This window comes from Lepidochelys kempii, chromosome 14 (genome assembly GCF_965140265.1).
Source record: "Lepidochelys kempii isolate rLepKem1 chromosome 14, rLepKem1.hap2, whole genome shotgun sequence".
Classification (NCBI taxonomy): domain Eukaryota; kingdom Metazoa; phylum Chordata; order Testudines; family Cheloniidae; genus Lepidochelys; species Lepidochelys kempii.
This window is the reverse complement of record NC_133269.1, coordinates 2,487,838-2,507,705: the sequence shown is the minus strand read 5'-3', so window position 1 is coordinate 2,507,705 and position 19,868 is coordinate 2,487,838. Positions and strand designations below refer to the sequence as shown.

Sequence of the window (19,868 nt, the reverse complement as noted above, 5' to 3'; positions counted from 1 at the left end):
CAAGGTCACAAATGAAGTCCAAGTCCCGATCTTCAGAGTTTTAGGCCATTGTCTTAACAATAAAACTAATTCCTTCTAACCCAGCCCATGTTCAAGTTATCTAAAAAACATCCTTTCCTGACAAAGATCTGTTCTTCCAAGTGCCAGGCTCTCCTTTCCCATGGCCAAATACGTTTAGAAGCAATTCTGGGTTGTTCCAACCGAACTATTCAGAGAGCTCTACTGTCTAGGTGCTATATACCAAGTGGTCTTCTTTAGTTTTAGTCATTTCTATTTCAGTCTATAGAAGATCACATATCCTAAGATCTTGTAAAACCCTAATGCCCACTAAATAAAAATCCACACCCCACCTAAACCTCAACTCTCCTTCAATAGATAGGGTTTGTGATGCCTCCTAAAGGTCTACAGATTTGGGCTATTGTGGAACTGGGAGAAGAAACCATCATGGTCAGAGGGATACAGAGGGACCTAGACAAATTGGAGGATTGGGCCAAAAGAAATCTGATGAGGTTCAACAAGAACAAGTGCAGAGTCCTGCACTTAGGACGGAAGAACCCCATGCACCGCTACAGACTAGGGACCGAATGGCTCGGCAGCGGTTCTGCAGAAAAGGACCTAGGGGTTACACTGGACGAGAAGCTGGATATGAGTCAACAGTGTGCCCTTGTTGCCAAGAAGACTAACGGCATTTTCGGTTGTATAAGTAGGGGCACTGCCAGCAGACTGAGGGATGTGATCGTCCCCCTCTATTCGACACTGGTGAGGCCTCATCTGGAGTACTGTGTCCAGTTTTGGGCCCCACACTACAAGAAAGATGTGGAAAAATTGGAAAGAGTCCAGCGGAGTCCAGGACCAAGAGGCAGCCAGTAAAGATCCTGGAACGGGCAGTCTCAGGTTTATGGCAAGATACCCCATTTAAACAAAAAGGCAGCTGCATTCTGCACTAGCCTCTGTTTCCAAGGTGATTTAAGGTGTGTTGTTTAAGGTGTATTATTTAAGGTGCAATGTCAGAATCTCTCTCTCTCTCTCTTCTTCTCTGTGGTCACTACTGTAGAGCCATAGCTGGGAAGTCACCCTGGAACCCTCAGGAAGTCCCACATGCACAGGCATCCTTCAAAAGCCACACTGAAAAAAACCAAACTCCACCATATAGAACCATTTTGACATTAACAGGGGTCATCAGCAACGTTGGAACCGTTAGATCCACAGAACAGACTTTTGCCACTTGGGCTAGTACCAATGGCTGTAATAGGTTATCAGTCTCTATGTGGACTGGCCACTAGAGGGGGATGAGAGAGAGACTTTGCCAGTGGGTTTCACAGATATTTTGTGACAGCAAAGGATGCTAGGACTCAAATCTTGGGTTCTATTCCAGGTTCTAGAGGAAGTATGTGCTAGTGATCCTAGATCCTTCTGCACTCATTTTCCTCAAAGCTTGACCTCTTCTACACCATCCCCTCCAGCCTGCACTTCCCAGTCCTGTCTCTCCGCCCCAGCTCCTCCTTCAAGTCTCCCTTTCCAGTTCCTCCTCGTTATCCCAGTCTGTCAGGATTTCCACACACACATCCCGCCTCCAGGAGCTTCATCCAGTCCAAGTCTTCTGCCCAACTCCCAGTTCCAGACTCTTCACCCCAGCTCTACTCCCTCCACCAAGGCACATGCCAACCTCCCCATCCCCAACTCTGACTACTGTCCCTCTGCAATCAAGTCAGGTTGCTTTCTCTTCCTCACTGCCTGGATATCAGCAAGTGGAACAGTACAGAGGAGACAATCTCCTGGCTCCCAGTGACTGTGCCCAGCACCAGGAGCAGCAATTGCAGGAAAATTCCTGCTCAGCCCCTGCATCCCTGTGCTAGAACATGCTTAAGAGCACAGAGAATCTTCAGAGTGTTCAGCTGCCAAACTAACAAGTCTCTACTGAGCATGTGCAAACAAAGATTTTTCAAATGTTTATAACTTGTCCAAATTTGGGCAAATTTTCACAGGAACAGCAAAAGGTACATCCCTGACACTGGGGTACCCGTCACAGTGCATGGCCTTGCTCTACAGCTCAGATGCACTAAAACGTCTCAATAAAAGTGCTGTAAGAATTATTTTTAACACAGGCAAAACAATGTACTTTCCTCTAATCTTATTCTCATAAACAGCTAACACATTTTGCTGAAACGTTCCAACAAAATTCATCCTGAGGCAGACACCCAAAAAGGGTATTTCAGCTCAAATGGTTAAGTTTGGCACAGTTATATGCAACTGAAGACCGGGTCTTATATTGGGAAGCGTTAGGCAGTTTACTCTAGGGAGTGCTACAGCTCCGATTATAATTAAGATACAAACCAGTTCTTTTCAACATAATTGGTTACAATAAGATCTGTCTTTGAAAATCCGCCTTTCCCAGTTTAGTAAGGGGAACATCCATGTTCTTGTACAAAGTCACTGCTTTAAGAGCCAATTTATAAACCTCATGAAACTTTCAAAGGCCCTCTGACGTAAACACTCCTTTTTCTTTCCTCCTTCCATATGTAAGGGATCTCTCTTTGTTCATACAAGTTGAAGAGTTTGTAAGAGAGAAGGCAATTTCTTGTAATTTGAAAGAAAGCAGGAGATTATCTGGCTCTGTGTTTACATTCTTAAATGGAAGAAAAAAATTTTTTCAAGAGCTGAACCAATTACAGAGAAGTTTGCTGGCACTGGGAGCAGTTTGGTGCAATGTGAGTGTTATTTTGGATGTTTTAAATTTGTTGTCTTCAGTTTTTTCACAATCCAGAGAAGGGAATGTGTTTTACAGGAGCCTCGTAGCTTTTCAGTTTAAAACCCCAATGTAACAAAGGGGCTGGCCTTGTGGAGCTAGCTTTTTCTTTAAAAAAAAACCCACTCGTTTCTTTTTTTGCTGCATTGCTGACTGTACAAGGTGCAGCTCCAACAACTGACATTTGTGATTGTACATCTGAAAAAACTCACTGCAGCTGGGTCCTACAGGCTGGCAGCCTGCACCGCAGTTCCCCACAAACTATTCACCAATCTTTTAAGAGAGATTAACCACCACTATCCATTTCCTCTCGTATAAGTTTTGTGCCAAAACTGTTGCCCTAAATTGAAGCAAGGCAATCAATACTGTTGTACTGGTAATGCCCAGGACCATGGCAAGTGAATCTGTCAAATGGTTTTCACCAGTTATTTCCTAGATTTCTCCCTCTGCCCCTCAAATACCAGTGGGACTATCTCACCAATCCAATCTGCTTCTCTCCCCCCCCCCTTCCATCTCCCCCTCCTTTTTAAAAAGGATCTGTTTTAAAAACACTGCCTATTGGTTAGTGCTGGGCACTGCAGCCCAAGAGCCCAGTTTTGAATCCTAGTATTCCCTGTCCTGGCCAGCTAGACTGGGAGTACTCCTGGGAAAGTATCCCCCTCCCCACAATCCACTAATGAGTGGCATTAGTGGAGTTTCTTCAGAAAACAGAAATCCAACCTTCGGTATGAAAATGTCAGTTTCTACAGGCAGCACTTCAGAGATTTAATCGGCTTCATTTTGCTGCTTGCACACAATGGGATAGCAAAGTGAGTAGGGGGACGAGTCACAGTACTGATACCCATCAGCCTTTGCTGGTGAGCGAATGGAGCAAATCCAACAAAAACAATCCTATATGATGCCAAGGAATTCAAGAGCCCATAGCAGGGTACTGGGGGGGAGATTCACTAGGTTAACAATGCTAAGTGCCTTTGCTAACTTGCCAGTTATAGTCCCTTCAGCATCAAGAACAGCGGTAGAATGGAAAAGGGCTTGACTCTGCAGTGGGACACAAGTGGAGGAGCAGCAGACATGTAAAAGAGGCTTTCACTCTGCAGCAAGCTGAAAATGGGTCACACAGATGCTTGAAAATGCTTTCTGCGGGTGCTGAATAGTCATCAGAACCCATTATCAGCCCCTATAGATTTAAGAACACTTTAAAGGAAACTGTCAGATTTAAATTCATATAAATAAGTTTCCTTACTTGTATTACTAAAAACTCATTACTTTATAAAACACGGATTTTTATTTTTTTTTTTATGTAGGCAAGTTGTTTAGTTTGTTTCAGCTTGGTCAAGGCAAATAAGTTAGTCTATTTCCTATATATTTAGTCAGTGCTTAATCAATTTCACTTCAGATTCTCATTCAATGAATGGCACAAGGGCTGCATATTTCAGGATGTTTGTTTAAAACACTTTTTTTTTATTTTTATCGTTTTGCTGAATTTTAATCACAGAAACATTACATACACACAGATCCTTGTGTCCTGTTAGGCCCATTCAAAAGCTTGATTGCCACTGGTTCTTTCCATCTGATTAGAGGGAAAGAAAGGCGTTTTAAAAGTTTACTATCACTACTTGATTTGTAAAGAATTCTCTATTCTGTGTTACAACTGCAGTATCTTCATGACCAACTTTTAGCAGAGATGAAGGTTAAGTGATGATTCAGGATTTAATACCAAAGCACAGAAGGTTCTATTGCCCATATTATTAATGGGTTTTCATGTGGCCATGTGACAAGTGCTGACATTTAAATATGAGTACTTCAGCCTAGTGCAAGTTTAAACAGACCTCTTAACTCTTGTGACAAGCAGAATATGCAGCGGATGGCTCTCTTGTGAGGAAGAACATATTAAGAAACGGTGGGACCTCACCTAGAGAATGATTTGCTGGCAACAGCAAAGGGACAGCATGGCTACACTTGCCATAAGGAAGCAAAAATAAAACACACAAAATTAACAGGTTTCAGAGTAACAGCCGTGTTAGTCTGTATTCGCAAAAAGAAAAGGAGTACTCGTGGCACCTTAGAGACTAACCAATTTATTTGAGCATAAGCTTTCGTGAGCTACAGCTCACTTCATCCGATGTGCCACAAGTACTCCTTTTCTTTTTACAAAATTAACAGTACGTCATGCTGTAAGAGAATAGGAGTACATGTGGCACCTTAGAGACTAACAAATTTATTTGAGCATAAGCTTTTGTGAGCTACAGCTCACTTCATTGGATGCTGTAGCTCATGAAAGCTTATGCTCAAATAAATCTGTAGGTCTCTAAGGTGCCACAAGTACTCCTTTTCTTTTTGCGAATACAGACTAACATGGCTGCTACTCTGAAACCTGAAAGAGAATAGTTACGGTTGTCTATTTACAAGGCAAAGCACGTTTCACATTATACTTACATATTTGCAAACAACAAAGCAACATCAAAAAGGGCATTTAAAATACTTTTTTTAAAGCAAAACATTTCAAAGACCATGGAGCCAACGTAAGAACCAAGGTACAGAAATAAACCAAAACCGTTTTCAATTCACATATCAAACATATTCACTGCAGGCACCAAAAAGGGAAAGCAACAGAAGTGACGGGCTAGTTTCACAAAACAGGAGGAGGTGGTGTGTTGATTCCTTTATACCTAGTAGTCCAGGGGCACTCAGCTGGGATGTGAGAGATTCAGGTTAAAGTCCTCACTGTGGAGCAGAAACCTGAACTCAGGTCTTCCCCATCCTCAAGTGAGTGACCTAGCCACCAGACTAGCGGCTGTTTTGGGGTGGGTCTCTCTCTCCAGCTCTCCTGTTAAAGCTGTTACATGGGATGTGTCAGATCCAAGTTCAAGTCCTTGCTCTAATGAACACTTAATTATTTATACAAAGTGTAAGTACCCTAACCACTCACTATAAGCCATTCTCGCTCGCTCCCTCTCTGGCCCAATGACTATTCAACAGGTGAGACTGAGAAAGATCCATGCCAGAATACCCAGTAACTTCAGGGCACTTCCCAGGAGGGATAGAGATCTGGTATCCCTGCTCCAGAGCAGGGATTTGAACCCACATCCTAAGTGATTTCCCTAACCTCTGAGCTACTCGGGGACAGCAGCCCCATTACCTCATCCTCCAGAGGTTTTGTGAATCTAGCCTAATTTTTTTTTTTGGGGGGCTGAAACTATTTGAGCGAATAGCTTTGGTTGACCCAAAACTTCATTTTTTGGCAAATAAACTATTTGTCAGAAAAATCTTACCCAGCTCTACTCCAAAGGTAATTTAATCTGACACTGATGGACCAAGATACGCACATGTGAGAAGGTCCAGCTGGAAGAGTTACAAGCTATTTTATTTACAAGAATACTGGGGGCTCTTTTCAGTGTGAATTCTATTCAGACCAAGGAAGTTACCTGGGAAGTGAATGATGCTGGAGAAAGTCAGATTCTGATTAACTTTGTTATTATTAATTATTATTATTGCTTATTCTGAAAATGCTTTGGAAGTTGATCGGAATATTCAGGCCTGAATGCTCTTTTGTAGTCTTCTCTTCTATTCTGCATCAATCTTACCCCCAAATTTACAGGCACCACTTTTGTTTCAGACCCCACTATGACAACTGCATACATTCCTTCTCTGGGCTGAAGGGTGAGGGAAGAAGGCAAAGAGACAGAGAGGAGATGAAAGAGAGGATTAAGAGTGGCTGTGCAACTATATAAACCATCTATGCAGGACATTCATAGTGGCAATGGCAACATAAACTAAGTCAGGCAAATCTCTCCACAGTATGAAAGGACTTTTTGTTAATTAGGATGCAGAAGGGATAATGAAGTACTGACTCCTGAAATCCAGTAAGCCCTTGCAGTGGGGTTGCATATGAGTGCTAGGGCTGTTGGTGTGGATTTGTTTTTAAGAACACACGGTAACAGATAAAAACTGGATTGACCTAGTGTGAACTTAGTTTAACACTTGTAATCATGAAAGAGCCAATTCTTCCCCAAAGCACACCTTGCTTCTCTTTCAGCGCTTCTGAGAAAGGACGAGCTGGTGAGTAAGATTACTGTATTGTTCTGCCTACAGTGTGCTCACTTTCTGGACCACTCAAGATGGGTTCAGCAAACCCATGCGCACACTGTAGAGAAAGTGGCTTGTGAGCATCATTTAAATGGTGCACCACTACTGGTCCAAAAACATTTCCTGTCATGTCACTCCTTCATGCCCACCCCTTCATGTCTGAGCAAAACCCCCACCCTTTGTTTTCTGTTTGGAAAAGAACAGTTCATCAAGACGCACTCCTCGATTCTCACTCTCGCCATTTTCAACTCCACTATGGCACAAGAACCTTACGGCCAGTTCCTACCAAAGCTGCCCATACAATTATTTCATGAGGTCTCTCGGGATTTCACTGGATCACAGTCAGCAAGTGGGTAAAACGGCTCTGTATCAAACCCCATTTGTAAAATGGCAAAGCTACTTGTGTTAAACACAGATATCCTACCTCCTTCCATTGCTAGAAACCCCACCCCTTTTCAGTGGGCAGAGACAAAGTAAAATCATAGTATAACAATCGGAAGCTAAGCAAACAGAGAAAACATGTCGGAAATCTGATTTAGGTCTCTGTTCAAGCAATCAGAGCAAAAATACACTTGTGAAAAGAACTTTAATTTAAAAATCAGCCCGTGCAGACTAACAGACCAAACTTCATAATCTTCATGGATCAAGGCCTTACCTTTTCCATTCACCTACCCGCTGCTCCCTCCCCACTGCAACCACATTCAACACAAGCTAACTGTTCAGAACTCTCCACACAGCTTGGAGAAATTGAGCCTTCAAGAATGTGTTTTGCACACCATGAAATACACTTGCAGCTGCAGTCCCCAAAGTATTCTCTGAACTACAGAAATATGCCCCCAATGACATGCTGTTTGAAACAATGAATATTGAAACTAAATTTAAATATTGTTATTGTTTGTTTGCTACACTGTATTGACTCAGGCTTTCATACTCATCCCTGTATTATTTGCTAACTTCTCATACACTAGATGTTGTCAAAACAAATTTGAATCATATACAAATTATTACGGTTGTGGCACAAAGAGCCAGCATTCCAAGGAAAAGACCGATGCATTGTCTAACTCATGCTATTATAACATGTTTTCTAACATGCTGGGGGTGACACCATGATGCCAGAAGTACCGTCTTTCGGAGGATATAAAAACAAGGCCCTTACCACTTGTAGTCATTAAAAGACCCTGTGACATGTTCACTTTCATTAAAAGACCCTGTGACATGTTCAGCTCTAGTGCCCTGCCAAATTTGGGAAGTTACACTGTCTCCTTAAATAATGCTTGCACTTTCCATCCTACATAGTGTTTACTTTCGGTCCTAAACTGTTGGGTACTTGTTGTTTGAATTGTTAATGATCATAAACATATTTCAGCGGTGGGTGAAGTGGTTCCTATATATAGTATGTAGTGCATTTTGGGATGGCAGAAGCCACAGAAACAACCATAAGACGATATATTGTTAGGTAGGGGAAACTTCTTGATAACAAAACATGGTGCTTTCAAATGGATCTGAGCATGTTGCTTTCAAAATGCTCCGGAAGTCCAGCCAGCTCAGGGAAAGGAGGGATGGTTGAGCCTCTGGAGGGCAGTCCTCTCCTGATATATTGGCACAGTATGCACCAGACTGGGCCCCAAAGCACTTGCAACTGAAAATCTGATGCATTTTTGCAGCCCTATTGGATTCCATTAGAGGAGAAGATCCAAGTTTGCCCTCAGGTATGTTTTATCCTGCGCACACCCCTATTCAGGTAACATGCACCTCACTCTGTAGCTTTCACACACACACACACACACACACACACACACAAGTTACATAGGAAGTCATGCTGAACAATTATTATTTGAATGCTCAGAAGTACTATAGGAAGCTACAAGCAGGGAAAAAGCCACACTGGAGTGGATTTGTAGGTTATATTTCTTGATAAGTCATGGAAATCATTTGGAGCCCTGGTGCATAAAGACATTAAGGTACAGTAAGCAGCAATTTCTCTTCCCACACTAACCAATAAAAAAGGAAAAACTGTAAACTTTTTACCCCAAATTTATTTTCCTGAATTACATTAATAACTCAAGTGTACTAAGAGCTCCCAGATGACTAAATCGGCAAATAGTCTCAGTTCTTGCCTATGTAAGTGTATGTGCTGGAACTGGCTGAATGGTTTTCTAAAGGCTCAGAATGAAAGGCTCCATACAAAAGACCATTATCTTTTATGTACCCTTCCCATATCCTCTATACACATTAAAGCTTTAAGACACTGCTTTAATGTCTCTTCCAAATACAAGATTTCCAAATGTACTGACCTGCAGAATCACAAATCTTTTAACAACGAACTTCTCTGCGGAATATGGAGCATATCCTCCTTTGAATACACATGCAATGAAGTAGGGTGTTTCCTAACTTCTAGGTTCTTTACTTTGCAATGTTAATAATGTTCTTTTAATGTAGGTTTTTGTAGGTTTTATACAGAGTGTGCCAATACCACTCAACTATAATACAGGAATCAATGTATTTCTGAGGGTACAGGGTTTGGCATCAATGAATATGAATTTTTACAGTCAAATTTCTATGCCTCACTTCAAAGTGGTATAATCCAAACCGCCTTCTCCCGATGTGCGGTGTCCTATTGCTCAGGACAGCAATTATCTGTTAATAGCAATACCATTTTAAAATATTTCTTTGGAACTGTATTTTTCTGTTCACAATCTGTAGCTTCTCTCTGGGTTTCCTTATATATGGAGAGAGGCTGACTTTTCACAACATAACATTCTTTTTCACCTTTAGGGAGAAATATATATACAGGTAACATTTGAATTTGACAGTGGGAGACCAGGTCCAGGATGGCAGTATCCACGGGATTTCAGTATCTGGGCAGGTAAAGTACTGAGGCTTCTAGACAGCCCAGTCATCCAATCTGCAAGCACCTTGTCAATCACCGGGCTAGGGGCACTTCTGCCCCCTCTTCTGATCTCACTAAGTCACACCCTCGAGAGTTCAGCTTCTTGCCTTCCCATGTCCTGGGGTGAAAACCTGTGGTTCTCCCATTTAGACTGGAACCCCAACTCTAGTATCCTGTGTCGCAACTCAACAGACGCAACTGGACTTGGCACCCTAAAGTCTTTCCTTCAGAAGCTGTGGCCAGTGGTTAATACAGTGACCTTTGGTAAAGTTTCATCTTACCAAAAGGAACAAAGCAGAGCATAAGTCAAAGGATTTTAAAACAATCAAAGGCCTATATGCACGTGTATCTTACCTAGAGGCTTGCCATCTCTTGGCAGACACACTAGGAAGGTCTATCTTTTCTCCAGAGCCCTGGCCTCTGGGGTCTTTGTCTGTGAGACCTACTTCTCATCTGCAGCTCCCAACAATGCCCTCACCCTACCTTGAGAATGTTATGTTTGTCTCCCCAAGAAGCTCTTAGTCTTGCTTCTCGGGCTTTGGGTGCTCCTGTATTGACCAGCTGTGATCTTACCCCTTGACACCCTGTTGAGCTCAACAGGGTTTGGAGATGGGACTTCAAAGTGGATGGGTCTAGTATTGTACCTCACGTGGGTAAATGAGTGGCAGTCTGAAGTTAAATCTGAATTAAACCCTTATAGTAATACAGTACCCCTCCTTACAACAGGAAAACCAGACAAAGAAAGTGCTTTACTTGTTACACAGTAGCCCCAAATCCACCACACACTTCCTGCTGCCTGGGCTAAGCCATTACAGTGGAATCTCTAGGGAACAGTTTTCCTACCACCCTAGCAAATAAGCCTGAGAATGTCAGCCATTCGCAAAAGGAAGGTGAGCAGCAGGCTCTTCAGTAACAAAAAATAAACTGTGACTCCACAATGATGCAAGTGTGAAGAAAATACCTGGGCCCCACATGGATCAAATCAGGGCCACATGTGACAAGGGCGCTATCAACTGTTTTCTAGACAAAATGCTTTCATCTGAATCACAGAATATCAGGGTTGGAAGGGACCTCAGGAGGTCATCTAGTCCACCCCCTGCTCAAAGCAGGACCAATCTCCAACTAAATCATCCCAGCCAGGGCTTTGTCAAGCTGACCTTAAAAACTTCTAAGGAAGGAGATTCCACCACCTCCATAGGTAACGCATTCCAGTGTTTCACCACGCTCCTAGTGAAAAAGTTTTTCCTAATATCCAACCTAGACCTCCCCCACTGCGACTTGAGACCATTACTCCTTGTTCTGTCAGCTGCTACCACTGAGAACAGTCTAGATCCATCCTCTTTGGAACCCCCTTTCAGGTAGTTGAAAACAGCTATCAAATCCCCACTCATTCTTCTCTTCCGCAGATTAAACAATCCCAGTTCCCGCAGCCTCTCCTCATAAGTCATGTGTTCCAGTCCCCGACTCATTTTTGTTGCCCTCCGCTGGACTCTTTCCAATTTTTCCACATCCTTCTTGTAGTGTGGGGCCCAAAACTGGACACAGTACTCCAGATGAGGCCTCACCAATGTCGAATAGAGGGGAACAAGCACGTCCCTCCAGCTGCTGGTAATGCCCCTACTTATACATCCCAAAATGTCATTAGCCTTCTTGGCAACAAGGGCACACTGTTGACTCATATCCAGCTCATCGTCCACTGTAACCCCTAGGCCCTTTTCTGCAGAACTGCTGCCTAGCTGTTCAGTCCCTAGTCTGTAGCAGTGCATGGGATTCTGCCATCCTAAGTGCAGGGCTCTGCACTTGTCCTTGTTGAACCTCATCAGATTTCTTTTGGCCCAATCCTCTAATTTGTCTAGGTCCCTCTGTATCTATCCCTACTCTCCAGCGTATCTACCACTCCTCCCAGTTTAGTGTCATCTGCAAACTTGGCAGTCCATGCTATCGTCCAGATCATTAATGAAGATATTGAATAAAACTGGCCCCAGGACCGACCCTTGGGGCACTCCACTTAATACCGGCTGCCAACTACACATGGAGCCATTGATCACTACCCGTTGACCCCGACAATCTAGCCAGTTTTCTATCCACCTTATAGTCCATTCATCCAGCCCATACTACTTTAACTTGCTGACAAGGATACTGCGGGAGACCGTATCAAAAGCTTTGCTGAAGTCAAGGAATAACACATCCACTGCTTTCCCCTCATCCACAGAGCCAATTATCTCATCATAGAAGGCAATTAGGTTAGCCAGGCATGACTTGCCCTTGGTGAATCCATGCTGACCATTCCTGATCACTTTCCTCTCCTCTAAGTGCTTCAGAATTGATTCCTTGAGGACCTGCTCCATGATTTTTCCAGGGACTGAGGTGAGGCTGACGATACAGAACAGCACAGTGATGATACAGAACAGCTAGAAGCCTAATTCCATTAGTAGGTTAAGGACTAATATCAAAACCAAAGATCAAAGCAGAACATACTAAAGACCAGTCCTCCTAACTATACGTTTATTTCAACTCAATTCATCAAAGGGCATTGGGCTTTTCATTCTGGGGCTGCAACTGGAATCTTAACGGAGAATCAAGGAAATGAGCTTTGGTGGTCTCCTTCTGTTCTTTGGTGGGTACCGAGTTTGGTGGGTATCTGTGGATTAATTCACCAGAACATTCAGCACTCACAGGACACTGAGCATGGTCTCTATCACAGAAGTTCCCCACGCGGTGCATTTGTCCAGTGCAGATGTCTTCTTTGTTCCCCCACACCATCTCTCTACTGTTATGCAAGAACTTTGCTCTTGTACAGTTGGACCAACTTTCGTAGCTCTCTGCCTCTTCAACTTTCTATGTCATTTCAAAACATCCTTCTTGTTTTTAACTCTTAATTTCTTTCACCGTAGTATTTACCGCAACCCTACAACATTTGGGATACAGTTTGTGTGAAAGATAACTTACAAGTTAAAGTTGCATTGTGCTGTAAGGTATTTCTGCTCTGCGAAAAAGCAGATACCTTTAAGTTCCAGTAGAGTAAATCCCTTAATCTGAGCAAACCCAAGTATCGAGCTGGAATCTAAAATGTAATAAACAGAAGATAAGAATATTTTCACCTTCTTGGCTTTGACTAATAAGATGCTGTCCCAGGCGTGCTCTTCAAATCCCTGTAATTCAGTACGGCAGAGGAACTTTAGTGTGGATAAAGTATCTGGATCAACAAGTCGTTCAATTCAACAGACAAGCGTTGCAGACCATGCTTTTCCCCCACATAACAGGTGAGACACTTACCACCTCAGAGCAATTTTGATTGGTGTAGTAAGGCATGATGTGAAAAGGTCAGCCGGCAGGTCAGGGATCATAGGTAGCAACTCGTTGGCTTCACATGCTGCCAGCTGAATGCAATTCTTCATTGACGGGGGCAAAGGCATCTGAGCAAGTGGATGATTAGGGTTAATTGCAGCAACCTTGATGAGAGATCAAAAGAAAAAGGCATCAGTCAGAGGACTTAACCATCCAGAAAAATAAATCTGAAAACAAGCCGCTAAGAATTGCCAAGGCTGAATGCATCACCATATTCAGCAAGGATTAAACTAGTAATGGCACTGGTACAGCTATGTCAGGAGTGAACAGTTCCAGTGTACATTTGCAGCCCGTGTCATTTGTAGTATTTCAGTACAGTATTTAGTAACACAACCAGCAACTTGGGACACAGAGATTAAACTGTCGACCACTTCTTCACAGGATTCTTAATCCACAAGATTCTGCCACCTTTGAATCAAGCATTGTAGAAATAAGTCTTGCGAGCTATTGTGCTACCCGAGAAAAAAGTTTAACAAAAAATATCTTTTTTGCAGCCTACTCTCACCAACTACAAAGTGGTGAAATAGCTTCGAACTGAAAGGAGGAAAGGCAACTGACTGATTTAGATGGAGCTCAGAGTCATGAGGGCTGAGTATCTACTGCTACAGTCCCCAGTACTCCCCACACTGCTTCCATGAGAACTCTTACTTCTGAACAGAGGCCACACTGAAGGGATGTGGAGAGTATTGGAAAGGAGAGGAGAAATGCAAAAGACAATTGCCTAAATTAAAAGGGGAAACGTCTGCTCTCTTATGGGGTGAATGAGAGACAGGGGAGTGTGTGTGTGTGGTCAGCAAAGGTACTAGTAGGTGCAGCTTGCAAGTCAATATTAGAGAAAGGGCAGGGGACAGACAGGAGGAGGACAGGCGGCGGTCTCTCCCCAGCATTGACCAGAAATACCCATGAGTTGCAACTTCTGTCCAGAGCAGTGAACATCAGTCACCAGAGCAACTGTATTACAGCAAGTCTTTTCTGCAACAACCAGATGAGCTAAACCAATGTCAGCATGCCAGGCTGCTCTAAACAAGAAATTAGTTCCTAGGTCTACAGCGACAACCTTGCTAAAACTGATGATTGGTTTGGGAACAATCAGCCATCAAATCTGAGTCACAAAGAGACTGGCCGAGTTAACAGATGTGTCGGGGCTGTCTTCACACTAGCTGTGCGCTGGCAGAATACATTAAGCCAACAGCATTCCTGCGGCAGCAGCCAGGGAATAGGATTGCATACATGCTGTTCAGTTCCCCCACTCCAGGTCCTTTGTGGGAATCAGTTTTTAAAGAAGTGAAGGGTAAGCAGCAGAGCAGGATGCCATATGAGCATGTGCAGGGTTTGGGTAAGAGTAGGACAAAGCCTGGTGTGAAGGCGTTAATAGGTCTGGTCTACACTGATGGGCTGCGTGCCGAAGGTTGCCGACCCCTCGTCTACACTGAAGCGCTGCAGTGCTGCCAGAGCGTTTCAAGTATAGACAATCGAGCTGTATCGTTTACCTTCAGTTTGTCTGTCCAGACATCATCTTGTAAAATGGAAATACTGAGCACCAGTAATTCCAGGTGTGTTTTTAGAATTACCATGGCACTAGCAATTAAGAGTGTGTGCTATGGGAGATTTTTAAGAGACCTGATTATATGGAAAGCGTAGGTACTCCTTCCAGTGTCTTTTTTAAACAGGTAGCGACACAAACACTAGCTTGTGTGTGTCTACAACACCCTTTCAAACATCCAGAATTCTGGACCCAAATGTGCTTGAGGCTTCTTGAGTGAACAGGACTGGAAAATTGCCCTATCAATAAGGCTACGATTATGTCATGGAGGTCACAGAATCCGTGACTTCCAGAGACCTCCCTGACATTTTCTGCCCTGGGGCTGGAGCTGTCAGCAGGCAGTGAGCCCCCAGCAGCTCCTAGCCACTGGGCAGCAGGGGGACCCGCAGCTTCCAGCCCCTGCAAGCAGTGGGGGGATATTTTTACTAAAAATATCACAGACAGGTCACGGGCTTCTGTGAATTTTTGTTTATTGTCCGTGACCTGTCTGTGATTTTTACTAAAAATATCAGTGACAAAATCTGAGCCTTACCTATCAACAACTTGAACTAAAAACAAAAATGAAGTAGGGCCCTTCTAAAAGTGATCCATCCAGATCTGCTATCCTAATCACCAAAGACAAATGGCTTCTGCAGGATTTCACTTTTTTCACACTAAGTTAGGCAATACGCTAGCCTTTTGCAACACTTCTATACCAAAGTTTATAATCTTGTTTAAATCAACAAGTGTAAATCAGTTTGGTGGTCTCAGCAGAGCCCTTTGTGAAGGTACATCTGTGTTACACACCCGCTACACAGTTCAGTACAACTTTCCACCTCTGCTGCAGAGAAGCATAGAAAAGATGCATTAGGAAAGTTGTGGAGGGGTTTCAGATTTGTTGTTTCTTTTTTGTTTTAAATTTAATCTTAGGAGCTGCTACATCATTCATACAAGTTTCTTGCCTTTATCCCAAATGGCTGCCACCTCCCATTGTTCTCAATTGGATGGGCTACCCTCAGCTAAGAGGGATGTCATCTCCCTACATCCTAAATGGAGCTGAACCAATCCTCAAACCAATCCCAGGACCTCTGATCATATTTACTGCACTTCTCTAATAACCTAAACTTTATCTTTTAAATATCTCCTGTTATAACTAATTTTTAAAAACAGATATTTGAAATAACTACAGGAAGGGATTTGGGGGTAGTGGACAGGATGGAGGAGGTTTGCCCTTTATAGATTTATAAATACAGAGAATCCAAAGAGCTTTAGCGATGATAATTAATGCATTAAGGAAGGATGTACGCACTGGGCATCCTCAGTACATGGGCTCTTTAGGGGAACATGTTTAAATGAATTTTATACTGGCTGAAATGGGCTGAATACTGAAAGCCTCTAGCCATGGAGTATGCATGGCATGGGTAACAACAGGGCAAGCTTCTCATGTCACTCCCTATCAATGTCCCTCAATTCTGAGCAGGAGAATAGCTCATCCTCTTTGGTCTGTTTAATCCTTGAGTTCTCCACAGAAATGCCCAATAAGGGGATCTAATCATGAGAAATATAACATGAAATCTTGGCCATTAAAATCTGGAACAGGAACCACCACCAAGCCAATATAGGGTATCAACTTTTGGTAACTGCCATCCTGGTCAGATTTAAAGCAATGCCCTAGAGGGGAATTCTTTGGAATTCCCTGGGCTATCCAGTCCCTTAGTACAATCATTCCTATTGCGAAGCAACCATGAAGAAAAAGATGGACTTCAGCTGACAAGTAGAAGCCTATCTTAAAAACACAGACACACCTTGCTAACTTGTCTTTATGGCTAAGGATACGATTTAGTCATGGAGGATTCCATCACTTTACTGGACCTCCATGACTTGTTTGTCTTCAGCTATCAGCAGCTGCCAGCAGGGATGGAGCAAGGGCTAGGCTCCCCCTGCCCCAAGGCTTCAGCCACAGGCCAAGGCTGTGTGCCCGCCCAGTCTCCCCCTGGCCTGTGGCTGAAGCCAGGATGGTTCCCCCATAGCCGCTCGTGGCGGTGGGGCTTGGGCTTTCAGTCCCCCCTCATGGGGCTCCAGCTGTCATCCTCCCCTCCCCCCGGCTACTTTTAGAGTCACAGGCAGGTCAGGGATCCCATGAATTTTTGTTTATTGCCCACTACCTGTCCGTGACTTTTACTAAAAATAACCATGACAAAATACTCACCTTAATTATGGCATGCAAATAACTGATCCTAGACCTGCTTAGAAAGATGCTGGTGCTTTGTTATAACACAAGGAATTTATCCCTAACATCCTGAGAATAATGGCTCACATTTCCTTAATTTCTGATCTGTCATCATCTTCCCTCATTCGCCACCTCCCCAGTACACATACTAAGCTGGTGAGAACAGACCACCTCACAGCAAAATTGTGCATGTTCTGATCACAAGTTTCAGTCAACAAAAAACAACTGTCTTTACCGAGAATGGGGATGACACCATAAGTACAAAGAACAATGGAAAATCCCTGCTATATCAAGTCAATAATATTGCTGCCTTCTAGAGATTTTAATTATCAACTAAACCGAAATCCCTACAGAAATACTTCTGTGAAATGACAAATCAGTTGTTTTGGATACAAATTATAGCTGCCCAAATTAAGTTACCTGCATTCAGTTTTGCCACTTGTGAATGGTGCACTAGCCAGAAAGAAAAAGGAACAGGTTCGTAAGTCTCACTCCTTGTAATTAACACAAAGGGAGACAATACATCTATTTTAAACCTCTGTTATTCCAGACTTTTATGCACATAAATCAAAGGCAGGCCCTCATGCAAATGCCAGGAAAACAGGTCTTTATGAATTAATAGGCATGTTTAAGTTACACTAAAGGAAGGCCTTTGCTTTAACATGGAGGCTGGAGGTTGCAGTTTTTAGTTATTTCAAATGCTGGCCAGACCTTCTGGTTTCACAGAATTTCTATAGCTGTCAGAATCCTCATCCCTGCAGAAGACATTAATGCAGCTACAAAAAAGGAGTAATTGGTTCCAGCAGATGGTGGATTAGGAAAATTCCCCATGATACTTCATGCCATTGCCAGAAATCATCCTGCTGCTCTAGCATTAAGCTAATTTTTGGAGATTGAAGTTCAAGATGGAGAAATAAAAAAAACCCAAAAACAGAAGTTCCTCAGCTCTCATAAGAAGTAGTCAGTCATGTACCCTATTTGAGGCAAAAGGAACATACCCACCCACAGCAGAATTGAATTCCTACACAAATAGAGAACAAAACAAGGGTAAAATGCTTTAAGGTAAAATGCTGTGAAATTCAGACAATAAATGGTGCTTAAAATAGAAAAAAGATTATATAGTCTGTAGAAAAACACATTGAGAAGTGATGTTTTAGCCCTCATTTCAGCGCAGCTCAAAGAAGGCCTTACAATGAGTGTAGACCCCCCCCCTTTCTATTTCTCCTTTGACCCATAATTAGGTGTTGCTACTGTCACAATTTTAAGGAAAATTCATCAAAATTAACCAGCCTATTGCTTTGCCACAGTTCGTACGGTACACTAAAGCATCTTGCTTAATTCTCCAGAATTGTGGTATATTTACTTAAACCCACAGAACCCCTGGCAGCTTGTTAATTAGATAATTAAGAGCTATTGCTGGGTGCTTTACTCTCAGAACAAACCACAGGGAGAGATCAGGGCCGAAGGAAATACACACACACGGTATTTTCTGAACAGGCTAGTCCCTGCCTTGTAGGCACCATTTCACCTGCATGTTCCTATACTGGCATGAGGCCAACTCCTTCTAAAATAGCCCATTACACACACTACAACTGCACATGTTCTCACTGGCTACTAACACTACTGTGTCCACTGTTGCCAGGTATGACATTATCCCAGGAAACCATCAGCAGGAGATCTAGTTTCTAAAGATCAAGTTGGCTTCCATACCTGAAAGATGCCCAGGGAGAGGGGGGAAATGTAGCTTTCTGCAGGACTGATTCTGACAAAAAGGGAGTGGATAAAGGCACAGTATCAATCATTAAAATTGGCATTTAATCCAAGGACATGAATTTGTCAAGCTGCATAACATGCCAGGGCTTCAACGCCATTTTTAATGAAATGGACATTTTTTTAATCTACAAGACACTATGTAATTTCTCTGTTTATTTGGATATGATTAAAACTCGTTTTGCTTAGGAGCGTTATTTGTATCGTCCTTCAGATGAGGTATGAAACCAAGGTCCTAATTGCCCATCCATGTGGAAGTTAAACAATCCCAAGACACTTTTGGAAGACAGTCAAGTACCCTAGTGTCCTAGCAGCCCTGCTTTTCTAAATAAGCGTCTTTAATGTCCTGGACGGTGGGCAAGCCAGCAATGAGTACAGAATGGCTGTGCCTTTTGCTTGCACAGCCACTGCACTGCTCACTCAGTGCTCTGGAAACCATTTACGATACTGTAAAAAAGAAAGGGACTTTTGAAACGAACTCTAGCCTTTTAGTTAATTAAGAGAGGACGCTATATTGAAAAGTCCGAATAGAGTCCTCATCTCTTTTCCCCTCCCTAAAAATCACAGCTGAGCTAGCTTTAGCATTTTCAGAACATTCTGAACGGAAGTTACAGCCTTTCACCTTCATTTCCCCCAAGAACAGCATTTCTGTTCAGGAGGAACAATTTTTCTTAGTTGCAGTGTTTCCACTGAGATTTAAGAAAATATATTCTGGCATTTCTTCTTTCCAGAATACCACCTCTGCATTCTGTTGCTCTACGTAGCTCTTCACTTATGTAAATCAGTGACTCCCTGCACCCTGACAATACTGTCTCTCCAGATCATCCCTTTCTCAGTTCCGTTGTCGAGGCCACTACTGAATTTCTATGCAAAAATTATTTCCAGCAACTGGATTTTATGTTTTTTTTATAATTTACTGTTATTTTGGGAACACATCAAACAAGACAAGTCGATACAAGTAATGCTAGGACAGCATCTATTATACAGATGTCTCTAGACACTTCTCACCCTACCCGCCACAAACCATACCTTATTTTTGTGCTCAGTCACTGAAGAGACAAGGCAAGTTTTAAACCTTAGAAGAGGGAATTGCTTCCATATTCAAGTAACAATGCAATGAAAACATGATACATTTACAAGTATATCTGCAAGTACATTGGACTTCTTTTGTAAGTTTCAGGTGGCCTCAGGTAAAGTCTGATGACCACTAGGCCAGCTTTGGATCAGAGGGGACCACTGTGATCATCTAGCAGATGATCACATAGACCTTTCCCAA

General features: G+C 42.8%; 1 protein-coding gene across 6 annotated transcripts in view; it reads right to left on the bottom strand.

Annotated features, from left to right (window-relative positions):
• The window catches only part of RPTOR (regulatory associated protein of MTOR complex 1), a 311,995-nt gene that overhangs the window by 152,627 nt on the left and 139,500 nt on the right, over positions 1-19,868 (bottom strand). For all 6 annotated transcript variants that reach the window (XM_073312081.1, XM_073312077.1, XM_073312079.1 and 3 more), the window contains one exon: positions 12,999-13,174. In XM_073312081.1, the coding sequence (XP_073168182.1) occupies positions 12,999-13,174 (176 nt within the window). The remainder of the gene's footprint in view (positions 1-12,998; positions 13,175-19,868) is intronic.